General features: G+C 36.2%; 1 protein-coding gene across 2 annotated transcripts; it reads left to right on the top strand.

Moving 5' to 3' along the window:
• The first annotated feature begins 289 nt into the window (after positions 1 to 289).
• On the top strand, positions 290 to 8501 carry VIP (vasoactive intestinal peptide). 2 transcript variants are annotated; one of them, XM_045805279.2, is made up of 7 exons: positions 290 to 474; positions 1720 to 1834; positions 3692 to 3814; positions 4621 to 4725; positions 5476 to 5607; positions 6641 to 6729; positions 8413 to 8501. In XM_045805279.2, the coding sequence occupies exons 2-6, from the start codon at positions 1728 to 1730 to the stop codon at positions 6684 to 6686; spliced, it is 513 nt and encodes a 170-aa protein (XP_045661235.1). In that variant the 5' UTR covers positions 290 to 474; positions 1720 to 1727; the 3' UTR covers positions 6687 to 6729; positions 8413 to 8501. The 2 variants fall into 2 exon arrangements, with proteins under 2 accessions (XP_045661235.1, XP_087721424.1); XM_087865298.1 differs by having other exon boundaries at positions 6644 to 6729.
• The last annotated feature ends 4398 nt before the right edge of the window (positions 8502 to 12899 follow it).

The raw sequence follows: 12899 nt of genomic DNA on the forward strand, positions 1-12899 counted from the left end.
TAATCAATCCCTAATTTCATCACTACCAATTAAAGATTAAAACATTTCATATTAAGCTTAATACCTTTCTGTTGTTGTTTATTTAAAGAAAAGTAAATTTCCTCTTTATATTTTATATCTTGAAGTTACTCACTATAAACTTATATAAATCAGACATAATGACAATTTAATAAGAACTCAAGCCTTATTCATCCTGTGGGAGTACTACTGTGACGTCTTTCAGAGAGCTTTGTGATTGCTCAGCCCTAAGTGTAAGCCCTATAAAATGATGGGCTTTGAAATGCTGGTCAGGGTAGAGTGAAAAGCAGTTGCCCGGCAATAATAGCCAGCCCATAGCCAGTACCAAGTTCTGGTTCAGCTCTGAGGGAAGAGAACTGGTGGAGCCTTTCTCGGCCTCATAGGGCTTCAGCACCTAAGACAGCTCCAATATTCTCCTTCCATACAGAAAGCTCCAGAGGAACACTCCCTGGCAAGGTGAGTAAAAACTTTACCTTTCTTCTTTTTGTTCCCTCCTCCTGCTTTGAAACTTTTCTCAGGGTATACTGAATGTTTCTCTTTCTTGAAAAGAACTTTACAGTGTTCCTCCTTTACAACAAAAAACAAGTTTCTCAAGTCACCTGGTAAGTGTAGAAATGCTTTAACTTCTTATATATTTGTGAATTTTCTGAATTCTTTTGGTTGGAAGATGCTTTGCCCTGATTGCTCAATACTTTACTCAATACTGTCTTTTAAAAAATGTATTAAAGTAGGGTGTGTGGGTGTGGTTTTTTGTTTTTGTTTTTTGGGTTTGTTTTTTTTTTTTTTTTTTGCCTGTTATATACATTTTTAACTGAAGTGTTCAGTGGGTACATTTGTTTCACAAGTTTCAACTTGTTTGTTTTTTCTTAGTGTTGTTCTTTTTATTTCATACGTTAGTTATTTGAACCAAGGAAGCATTCATTTTCCTCTTTAAGTCTAAATGCTGTGATTTTTATAGACAGAAAGAAAAACAAAGCTCAAATTCTGTTTTCTATCTAAGAACTATTTAGAAATGAAATCTGTAAGTGAATTAGATGTAAAAAAGCACAAACATTATTTTTAATATATTTTTCCTTTTGTGGTAAAAATTATCTCAATGGTAATATCCAGTTTAATAATTTTTTGTTTAATTTGCACTGTTAAGTTAAGCTTGTTCAAACCCAGGCATCAACAAATAAATTCCTAATAATCTCTACAATTAAAAGAGGAAAAAGAAATGTATGTACAATTTTTATACTTATATGTACATATACATATATACACATACATATATAGACACACATTATTAAATAGATGATACTCCAGTGTTATATTAATTAGACACTAGAAACTTAAACTGTTTCTTTAGTTAGAAAAGATACCAAACGTGGGTGCTACAACCCTGTTACAAGAAGATTGTTCCCATGGATATTTCCAGCACTATGAAAATATGACATTCCACTTATACTTGGCCCAACTATGTGCCTAGTGAGAGATAGGCAGCAGTTGAAAAGACCCTAATTTTTATTCAAGCAGCTGTCACCAAAAAAAAAAAATCTTGATTTAAAAATTAATTATATTGCAGTTTAACTCTTTCTATAAGGTGAAAATTACTTTTTCCCCACTCTACAAGAGCCTTCAGAAATTACTACTAGACACTCAGAATTACTTTGTTGGTGATATCTTTGGTTGGAAAGCTGATGTGATTCTCTCTCTTTCAAGGTACAAAGATGGAAACCAGAAGTAAGTCCCAGCTACTTGTGCTGCTAGCACTTGTCAGCATGCTCTTCTCTCACACATTGGCATGGCCTCTTTTCGGAGCACCCTCTGCTCTGAGGTAAGTGTTCTTTCAATTCAGACAGTTGAGCATTCCTTCTTTATGTACGTGGGAATTTCCTATATATTATTTTGGACAACTCAATTTTTTAAGTTACATATTATTTATTTAAATCTTCTGGTTGACGTGTTAAGCAAGTTTTTCGAACATGAAATCAACATGATTATTCTATATCCTGGAATCCACTCTCAGTGTCAATGACTAGTTTTAAGGATAGGGTGGATCACATTTCCAAACAGGAAGGAAAAAGGATTTGATTTTCTTTTCATTCGAAACCAGTTTTAGATAAGTAATACAAACTTTTATCCATTGTCATCTCAGTTCGGTTCAGTTTCTGACGGAAAAAATAGATGTTTAGTTGCCTGCCTCATTATAGCTCATTTTCAAGATAAATCAATAAATAATCTGAAGGTTAGTAGTTGATGAGTAAAACATAGATACAATCATGCTGGACAGATCTACCTATCTAGCCAGAATCAATTTGCCAATATTGTAAATTGTGGAATAACTGATCTACTGAGATACCTTCCCCCAGTGAGTGAATTTTAATGTACTTGGTTTCAATCTTAAATCCTTAGTTTCACTGTTATCTATGTTGTATTTCATATTTCAAATTCAGACATTATAACACAACTCTTATTTAAAGCTTTATCTGAAATAAAATAAATTTATCTTAAAGAAATAAACAGTAAATGAAAACTACATTAGTTTCATTTTTCTTTCCAGTTTATAGGCACCACTATATCTAAGGGAAAAATTGTCATCTCTTTGCTCATTTTTCCATTTCTGATTCTTTTTTCAAGGTAGACTTATACTCAATAGACTGAATAATCTCTAAGCTATTAGCATTTGTGAAATCTGCTTAAAGCCAGATCTTATGTTGCTTTATAACTAAACAGAATGATTCTATCTGAATGGTTATATCACATATCACAACAAACAATCACAAGAATGCTGAAGTTTGCATTGATTGCTAGGCTTCCTACGAAGAGGACTGTTGTCCCTTCCACCAACTACTACATTATCAAAAGATGTACAAGTACCAAGGAGCTGACGCACTCCTTGGAGGTTTACTCTAATAGTGAAAATAGACACGCTCATAATTTTAATAGTGTGCTGGTGTTCAAAATGTGCATGCATTCAAAGCTATAGTCATATTCCAAGTATAAGCATGATTATTCTTAGTCACTCAGTAAAGCATGTACATCCCTCACTAAAATTGTATTAATACATAAGATTAGAAATAGGAAGACAAGACCCTACAAAATTTATTGAATTTGAATAACTCAGAGATAGAGACTACTCAGAGATGGAGAGATTCTGTGTACTTGATTAATACAGAGAAATATATCACACTAAGTTGAATCTTTAGATTAAAGCTGACAGACCTAGAGAAAGAAGAGCAGTTAATATCCACCTCTTGAGAAATGTTTGACAAATGATAGTAAACACCAACAAATATATGAATTGCTCCCAGTTTTCGTATAGAATACTTAAAATTTTTTGAAGTTTGTATTTTGTACAAAATTTTTCTACTGTGAATAACTTTGCAAAGTGAAGATATTGCCAACAAAGTGTACTTTGCTTAATGCCCTGATAGGATTGAACTAAGTAACCCTTATGTTTGTTACATACAGCTTGTAAAAGTTACATGGCATCTCTTTTATGGGATAATAAAAAAATTCACTATTTATACTCTAAATCACACAAGCCAGTAAATCTAACTGTGCTATCCATATATTGTGAATGGGTAATACTTCTCAAGAATATTATCTTATTTCCACTGATTGTAAAACCATAAGCACTATTTTCTGAGAAAGGAATAGATTATACTTCTACTGTATGTTTTCCTAATAGGTTGGATGACAGAATACCAGTTGAAGAAACAAATGAACCTGATCAAGTTGCATTAAAAATAGACACCGACATCTTGCAAAATGCATTAGCTGAGAATGACACACCCTATTATGATGTGTCCAGGTGAGTTTGTTTTTTGTCGAATTTTATTTTAGAAAATATGTTTTTGAAATATAAATGTTTTACATTTTGCATCACCGTGAAGCTATTCCTACAGCACAATACTGCAGGTTTCCATGTACCCTTGCTTTATTCAGCCTGATCTATGGAAGCTCTAGCAGCTGCACCTGATTTTCAGGTGAAGAAGGTGTAACAAGCCAGAATCAACAAACCCTTCACTTACACAGAAGGGTTGTCTAGAGCAGGCTTGAAGTATAGACAGAGCAGCTCTATACTGAAGACAAAGTATAAAAACTCCTTGTAACAGTTGGGAAAGTTGGCTGATAGTCCCTAAGGGCCTCTCTATCTTAAGAGATTTTGTTTCCAAATACTTTGGCAGAAGTAACTGCAAAAAGTATAAAAAGGTTTTTGCTAAAGTCAGGATAGTTTCTCCTTGTACATATCTTTATTCAGAAACAAAGCACCATAAATAAATAAAAAGAAACTAATTTAAATATATTATTTTTCCCATCAGTATGTATTGGAGAATTAGTTTTACAGACTCTACCATAAAGCATTGCTTATTATTGAGATATACTTCTAAAAATTTAAATTCTTTAATTTTTCAAAGTTTTGTGCTAGAAATATCTATCTCAATGTAAGTGACTAGAAAATATCTTTTATTAGTTTGTCAAAAAATCTTCTTTTGGACTTAAGTTTGCATGAGAAGCTTTCAAATAGCTGATTAGTTTCTTTCTTGTTTAATGAGGCAAAAGAATATTTTAGGAAACCATTGACAAAATAGTGGCTATCCTTCTTCCTTCTTTTAGGAATGCCAGACATGCTGATGGAGTTTTCACCAGTGACTTTAGCAGACTCTTGGGTCAACTTTCTGCCAAAAAATACCTTGAGTCTGTTATTGGAAAGCGAGTTGGGTAAAGAGAATTTATTATTTTATCAAGCACATTATGATTTTTTAATCCGCAAGTTATTTTTTTTCACTGTTAACAATTTACTTGCTTGGCTCAAACTTCATAACCCTTGATGATGAGCAATTTAGTTGAAAAATAACTTATATTCTTAAATAAAATATACCAGGCCCATGGATTAAGGAAATAGACTTTTTAGTGATATCCTACTACTCACTGGCATACGTATTTTTCTTAAGTGGCAATCATTTATAAATCTGCAATCAAATTGAACTAGATGCAGCAAAAAATAAGGCATAGTATAAACTGAAGCAAATTTAATATTTACCACAGTATTTGTTTTTTAATTCTTGACCAAACCAACCATTGGAAGTTGTTTCTTTAAATGGCCAATTGCTGAATATTTAGATGGCATTCTTCAGGGTGGCAAAGCTTGTAAAGAATTTATTTTTAAAGAAATTGTCCTCCCAATGGGGCAGAACACAACTTCTAGTATTCCCCCATTTTTTGGATAAATTATTTGCTCAATTAGTACAGAATGTGTGTTAAGGCTCCCAGTAAGTGCCAAAATATGTTGGATTATTCCTTGCTCCCCTATACTCAGGCTTAGATATATTTTTCTTTTAGTCTTTTTGTAGTAGAAAACACATTAGGCATTGGAATTCTTTTTTATCTGACTCCAAGAAATTTGGAACTTCAGCACATTTATCATTTCTTGTTAAAACCCTTTGATTTCCTTTCCCTTGCCTCCCTTAGCAATAGCATCTCGGAAGACCAGGGACCAATCAAACGCCACTCGGATGCAGTCTTCACTGACAACTACACCCGCCTTCGAAAACAAATGGCTGTGAAGAAATACTTGAACTCAATTCTGAATGGGAAGAGGAGGTAAAGGAGCAGAGAACTTGCTAAAATGAGAAATTATATTGAGTTCAGAAATAGAAGTTACATATGAAGACTTAATTATCTATCTCTCTATCTCATTATCTATACTCAGGAAGCAGTAATGCTCAACCTTGGCTGACATGAGACTACCCCAGAGAATTTTTAAAATCCTCGTGTGTGGCTTACCCAAAACCAACTGCCAGAAAATTAGTACCTAGGCATTGGTATTTTTTTAGGAGCTCCCCCACTAGATTCTACTGTGCCTCTAGGGTGGAAAATGAGACTCTAGAGACATTTATTCTGAATCTGGGAACTGGTTTTATCAGAAGTGCTAATATTTTGTGTTTTGTGTTTTGTTTTGTTTTTTAGATTGTATTTATTTTAGACAGAAAGAGAGAGTGTGTGAGCAGGGGGAGGGGCAGGGGGAGAGGGAAAGAATCTCGAGCAGACTCCATGTTGAGCCCAGAGCCTGCAGTGGGGCTCAATCTCACAACCCTGAGATCGTGACTTGAACAGAAACCGACTGAGCCATGCAGGCACCCCCAGAAGTACTAGTTTTTTAAACATGTAAAATGCAGTCAATTAGCAACTTGATACTACATGGAACTCCCTTCATATGCATACTCAGTACCTTTATTTTACCAAATTAAGCCATGAGTTCTTCTGTATTCTAAGATTCTGTAAGACCTATGTTTCTCTATGGTGTGTAAGTATTAGATTATAATAAGTAGGAAGTGGGATGCTCTCTCTTTTTATTCCAATTATTTTTGTTTAGATGGTGAGTATTAAGAAAAATCTGGCTTGGGCAAGATCAGACAAGATGAATGCCTTTGGCCACCAGATTATAATTCTGTAAAACTAATTTTAGACACTTTAAGATTAAGGATAATCTTAGGTAATAACCTCAAAGATAATTGGTTAGGCCTCAGTGCACTTTGCAGAGCACAGAGAACAACAAAAGTCACACATCATCAGTTCCATGGAAGCTTTCTCATTGAAGAGCCTTGACATGCACTTTTCTTTTTCTGGTCTGCAGCAGTGAGGGAGAATCACCCGACTTTCCTGAAGAGCTAGAAAAATAATGGAAAAGCTCTTTGAGGCAAAGCTGCTGACAACTTCCCAGTGGTGGGTATATTTATGTATTCTTATTCTTATTTTATTCTTAGAGCAAACGTCTAATTATTTCAATAGGTAAGAGTCACTTGGTAAAAAACAGCTTAGGGTTCTCACAATGAGGCCTCATGGAAAAGGACACTTCTATCTGAAGTGGACCCCAACCCAGTAAACAGCTGAAAATGATTCATGCAGTGCTCTGACAGAAAAAAAGAGAAAGCTCACAACGGGCCAACAGTTTGTTACCCGAATGGCACTCCTAGTTTACTCAGACTTATTTCTAACCTTCTGTCGAGATATAAAACAGAGGAATCTTACTCACACTAGTGGGAAAAACTGGCTTTTTCTTGAGACTCAAGCCATGCTGGTTTTATTAATTTAAGGTTTAGCCCCACGAATGACGGTTAGCATCTCATTTAATTTAAGTAAGGGAAATACCACCAAACTGCAGCATGGTTCATTATTACGAAAATATGAAGACACTCTGGATCTAACTGTATTCCTTGAACCATAGCAAGCTTCATGCTGCAAAGTTAAATGTAGCTTCTCTTACCTATAAAGTGAGTGCAGGTGCTATGATCCAGTAGTATTTATATTCAAATATTGTTGAATAGAGAAAACATGAGTAGGCTTTTTCCTTTGTTAAGTGATAAGCTTGTCATCTCAGTTGCTTTTATGTGCATATGGTTACAAGACGTAATTCTTTCCTGAGTTACATTAATGTTGACATTAGCTCCTAAAAATATATTTGCAATATTTGGCCAGTGCCTAAAGGAATTTTATGTCATCATTGTATCAGAGGTTGGTAAACTTTTTCTGCACAGGGCTACTGAGTAAATATTTTTGGCTTCGTGAGTTACACGGAGTCTGTTACAACTACTCAAACTCTGCTCCTGTAGCATGAAAGGAACCACAGATAATATATAAATGAATGGAGTCACTGTTACAATACTATTTTATTTGTAAAACCCCAAGGTAGGCTGGACTATAACCTCTGACTAGGTCAAGGAGACTAAACTAGACCCACACTCAGACCGAAGGCAATCCATGTTCTTACTGAAGTTCCTGGAGCAGACAGCTAAGGTTTTGTGAGAGTCATCAAGTGTGGGCAGAGTGTCTGAGAAGACACCTGCCTGATTGGTTGCTTTTGTCCTTTGAGAGACAGACGTTCCGGGTCCTGCGCTTGCCCGCTCCTTACCATGTATAGACATTTCAGAGGAACAAGTCTCTTTGCTCAAAGAAGAAAAATCACATAGAGTTCTTGAAACGTTTACAACAAGAAGGCTATTTTGTTTAATTAAGAAATACAAGAGGCACTAAAATGTAAAGGAGGATTAATCACTCTGTCTTTTGTAAGCCATAAGATCATTTATGAGATTCCATCCTCCCTTCTTTTCTGAATGGGTAACTTTGGACAAATTCTTTTAATGGGAAATCCTGTGTGTCAACCATGTGTGAAAATTACAAATGGGTAATTATAATGACTAATTAAAGTGCCTCTTCACGTTTGAGTTTCTTTTTGATAATCAGTCCTTTGGAAGATACATTTCTGATATCCCAGAACATGATTTCCTGTCATGACAGCCTCTTCACAAAGGGCATAGGGAAGTAGATGTGATCAAGTGAGTGACTGAAACTAAAATGCTGTAAATAAAAATATTTTTATGCTTAAAACACCAATTCTTTCTTTTTCAGAATTCGTGAAGGAAAATGATAGACGAAGTAATTATATTTTGAGTTCTGCACACGTAATTCAAGAAAACAACTTCAATATCAAAACCAAATAAAATATATAGTGTTGTGAATTTTGTGATTTACTTTATCCTAATGTAATAACTGTGATGTTTACATTGTACATATTATTTGAGAGTTCTAAAATTTGTCTTTAACTCATAAAGATCCTGTAATTTCGTATGCTGTGTATCCTTTCTAACAAAAATATATTTAGGGATAAGTAAGTACTAGGTTAATTCCAATTATGTGAAGCTTTTGGGGAGGGTAGTAATAGAGCACAAATGATATGTTTATTTATAGAGCATACTTAACTATTCAGAAGCGTGGAGCACATAATCAGTGTATCTAAATTTGAATGTTAAGCAGCTAGAATGCTGTGTTAAATAAACTGCAAAATGTCTGAGAGAAAACCAAAAACAAAGATAAAAAGACATACTTCAAAACAGATTTTCAGAAAGTGGTATACATTTTCACATTTTTAGGCATCATTTATTTTGAGTAAGGTGTAAAGTCTCTCCAATTCTGATCTCTCATTGCCGAAGGCTCTCTTCTGTTGTGGTATTTCAGAGAAAGAGAATGGCCCCTGTTTCTGCCATCTGACCTTTCCTTTCTGCTTGTGTGAAGTATGTATAAAATGTAAACTGAATGGAACGTTTGTTTTTCAGTAATAAATTTTTTTTTCCATAATTACTCAAATAATGCTTTGGTCATCAGCTTCCTTCAGTGAAAATACATTTGGAAACATGACTATTTTTCCAAAAGAATTGTAGGAAATTAAATAGAGAAAATAAAGATCTTCGATTATCATTGCAGACACTTTCTATTGTTTTGATTCTGTTAAATGATGCAGCAGTAACTTATTTTAGCTCTCAAGTTCCAGGCATTAGATAGTTTTTGTGATGTTTGAGGTAGGACTATGTTTGATTCTGTGTGAGTTCTAAAATCACAGTGACTTAAATATGAGAGAGATTTCTCTCTCATGTAAAGCCAGAGGGAGAATATCATGGGTTAGTTTGAAGATATTGCTCCATGAAGCCCTCAGAAATCTAAACCTCTCCTCATGATCCAAAATTGCAGCTGGAGTTCCAGCCATTATCTCTGCATTCTAGGCAGTAGGATAGAAGAAAGAGCATAGAAAAAAACGGGGCAAAGAATGCATGCAGGTTCTCTTTTAACTGATATTCTCTGCTAAGAATCTCTTTGACTAGAGCATAGTTTTATGATCAGAGTCATTTGGAAAACAGGCTAGAAAATGTTTTGTTTTTTTCTGGATAGTCATGTGCCCTACCAAAAACTGGGGTTCTAGTAATATAAAACAAGGAAAGAATAAACTTCTGTGGGAATTTTTTTTTTCAATCTCTGGCAATGGATCTTAAATTCTTACTAAAATCCTTAAAGAAATAATGAAGAAAGTGAGTCGATAGACCCTAACCATTAATGGGGAATCATTATCATCACAAGAGAAAATTTTCCTCAGGTTCATTTGCTACAATTAGAACAAATGGCTATATAAGGAGAGACTAGTCTAAAACTACCAGTAAATGCAAAGCAGTTGAAAGAAGTTGAAATGAACAGGACCAACTATATCTTTTGCTCATTTCTGATTCCACAAATCATTAAATATTTGTTAAGTGACCTTTCTATGCAAAGCACTACAGTGAAAACTGAAAACTTCTAGTGTTATTTGCACATAAGACACTCTAAAGATCAAACGGGGACATAATTGTAATGCAATTCAAATGCATATCTAAAGAGTTTTAATTTTATCTTCTTAATGTAAGTCTTCTCAATTTAGTCCTTATTCCTTCAAGGATTATTGATCAAATGAACCTGATGAGCAATTTAGATATCTGAGAGATGAGTGTTCTGGGTGGAGAGAACAGCAGGTGCAAGTGAGGGGAAAATCCTGGCATATCTGGGCGGTAAGGAAGCCGATGTGGAAGGAGCAGTGGGAGCAGGACTGGGCAGAGTAGGACACGAGATCAGGGAGGTTACCAAGGACCTTGTGGGGCCTCACAGGCTGCCATAAGGACTTAGCAGTGAGATGAGAAGATGCAGCAGACTTTCAGACAATGGTGTGATATTATCTGAACTGCATTTTAACAGGATCATTCTGGCTGCTGTGTTGGGAATAGGGTGAAGGGGTGCTGAGGATGGAAGCAGGAGGAGGAATGAGGAAGCTATTGCTAGAAATCAGTCAACTGATGATGGTGGCGACCGGGGTCCACACAGCGCAGGTGGTGAGAAGTAGAGTCTGCATATGTCTCAAAAGTAGCATCAGATTTTTTGCAGATAGTTTGAAGACAGGGAAGAGAAATGTGCAGAATGATTCCAAGGTAAATTGCCTGAGCAACTTGAAGAATAAGGGCTATGAACTAGGATGGAAAAGACCAGGGGGGAGGGGGAAGGCCGTTCCAAGGGAAGATGGGTTAGCCTTGGACATGTTACATACCTAAGGGTTTCTGAGGACATGTGGTTTTGCAGGCCAAATTTGGAAGACTTCAGTATAGAAATGAGATTTAAAGACGCAAGTTGTGAAATCACGAGGGACTAAATGTAGCTAAAAAGAATATCAACACATAACCCCTGGGTGTATTAATTAACTTGGGCTGTCATAATGAGGTGCCACAGACTGGGGAATAAGCAAGAGAAATTTATTGTTTTGCAGTTCTGGAGGCAAAATTTTGTGCGAGGTATCAGCTAGATTGGTTCTTCCAAAGCACTGAGGAGGAGAATCTGATCCTAGCCTCTCCCTGGCTTCTGGTGGTTTGTTGGCAGTCTTTGGTTTATAGAAGCATTACCCAGGTCTCTGTCTTGATCTTCACATGGTGTCGTTCTTGTGTGTGTGTCTCCAAATTTTCCCCATTTTATAAGGACACGGGTCATATTGGATTAGGGCCCATGCTAATGACCTCATTTTAACTTGGTTACTGCTGTAAAAACCCTATCTCCGAATGAGGTCACATTCTGAGGTACTGGGAGTTAGGACTTCAACATATGAATTTGTGGGGGTGAGGGGATACAACTCAACTATAACCCTCAAGCACCCCAACATTTTTGGATTGGGATGTTGAGGAACAAATGGGCTAAAAAGAACTGAAAGAAGAAGCTAGGAAAATAGAAGAAAAATTGGAAAAGTGTGAAGTTCTGGAAAACAAGTAAAGAAAGTCTTTTAATGGAAGAAGGCATCATTAGCAGATTTATATGTGCCCCTATGTAAAATAAGATCCATTTGTTGATTTCTTAAACAAGTATTTATGTGTCCCACACTGTTCTAGGTTCTGATGATACAGTGAACAAAACAGACACAAATTCCTGCCCACATAGAGCTTACATTCTATTGAGGGAAACAGATGGTAAACAACATAGTTAAGTAAAATACATATTATGGTAGAAAGTGGCCAGTGCTGAGGGAAAAACAACAATGCAGGAAAAGAAGATATGAAGTGTTGAAAAAGAAGGTTGAAATTGTAGATAAAGTTTCTATAGGAGGTGAATTTGAGAAGAGCCCTGGAAGAAATGACAAATTTAGCTGAGAGTCTCTGCGGGAAGAACATTCTAGACAAAGGAAATTCCAGATGCAAAAGCCCTTAGGTGGGGACTTACTTAATATCTTAGGCAGAGAGGAGACCAATTTGGTTTTAAGTGGTGAAAATGACTAAGATACAAGAGAGAAGTTACAAAGAACGAAGCCACATGGGGCACCCTAAGTCATAGCAAAACTCTGGTTTTATTTTGGATCAGATGGGAAACTATTAACAGAATTGGTTGTCAACAGTAGCCTTCACAATAATAGTATTGGTAGAATAATGTGGATAAAAGCTGGGTTGGAATGGGTCCAAGAGAATGGGGAGGGGGTGTCTATACTGTGAACACTGATGACTCTTTGTGGTGTCTTCCTGTATAGGAGAGCAAAGAAGAGGGGAGGGATCTGGTGGGAAAAGAGATCGAAGAATTCGTTTTTATGTGGGAGAAATATCAAAAGCATGTTTGCATGCTGAAGGGAAAGATCCAAGAACAGGAAATCTGGTGATGCTGTAGGTAAAGGGAGATTTTGCTTGAGTGATACCCTTAAGATGAAGAGCAAATGAATGATACACCAGGGGCGGGCTTGACCTTTGTGTGGCACAGTACTCTTCAACAAGCCAAAGGTGGATGAATGGGGGGAAGAGGTGGTAGTGTTATGGGTTCCAAAGTCAAGGTCAGCAGCTCGCCACTTGAAGATCAATACTTGAGAGACAAGTGAGGGTAGGGAAGGAACATTTGCTTTATTCAAGAACTGACACCTGGGAAGACGGCAGTCTAATGTCCCAAAGACCATTTCCCCGTCCAAGTGAACCTGAAAGGTTTTAAATGGGGAGACGCAGGAAAAGGGAGAGAAGCTCCGTGCAGGAGATGCTGGTGCCCAGGTGGTTACCCGTATGTCGACATGACCCTGAACAGATTTG

This window comes from Ursus americanus, chromosome 11, assembly GCF_024610735.1.
Source record: "Ursus americanus isolate L20-20 chromosome 11, mUrsAme1.1.p, whole genome shotgun sequence".
In the NCBI taxonomy this organism is placed as follows: Eukaryota; Metazoa; Chordata; class Mammalia; order Carnivora; family Ursidae; genus Ursus; species Ursus americanus.

Excerpts from the sequence above, each read along its gene's own strand:
- VIP (XM_045805279.2), top strand. The coding sequence starts at position 1,728 with ATGGAAACCAGAAGTAAGTCCCAGCTACTTGTGCTGCTAGCACTTGTC. Across the intron at positions 1,835-3,691 it reads GGAGCACCCTCTGCTCTGAG|GTTGGATGACAGAATACCAG; the intron begins GTAAGTGTTCTT and ends TTTTCCTAATAG. Across the intron at positions 5,608-6,640 it reads ATTCTGAATGGGAAGAGGAG|CAGTGAGGGAGAATCACCCG; the intron begins GTAAAGGAGCAG and ends TCTGGTCTGCAG.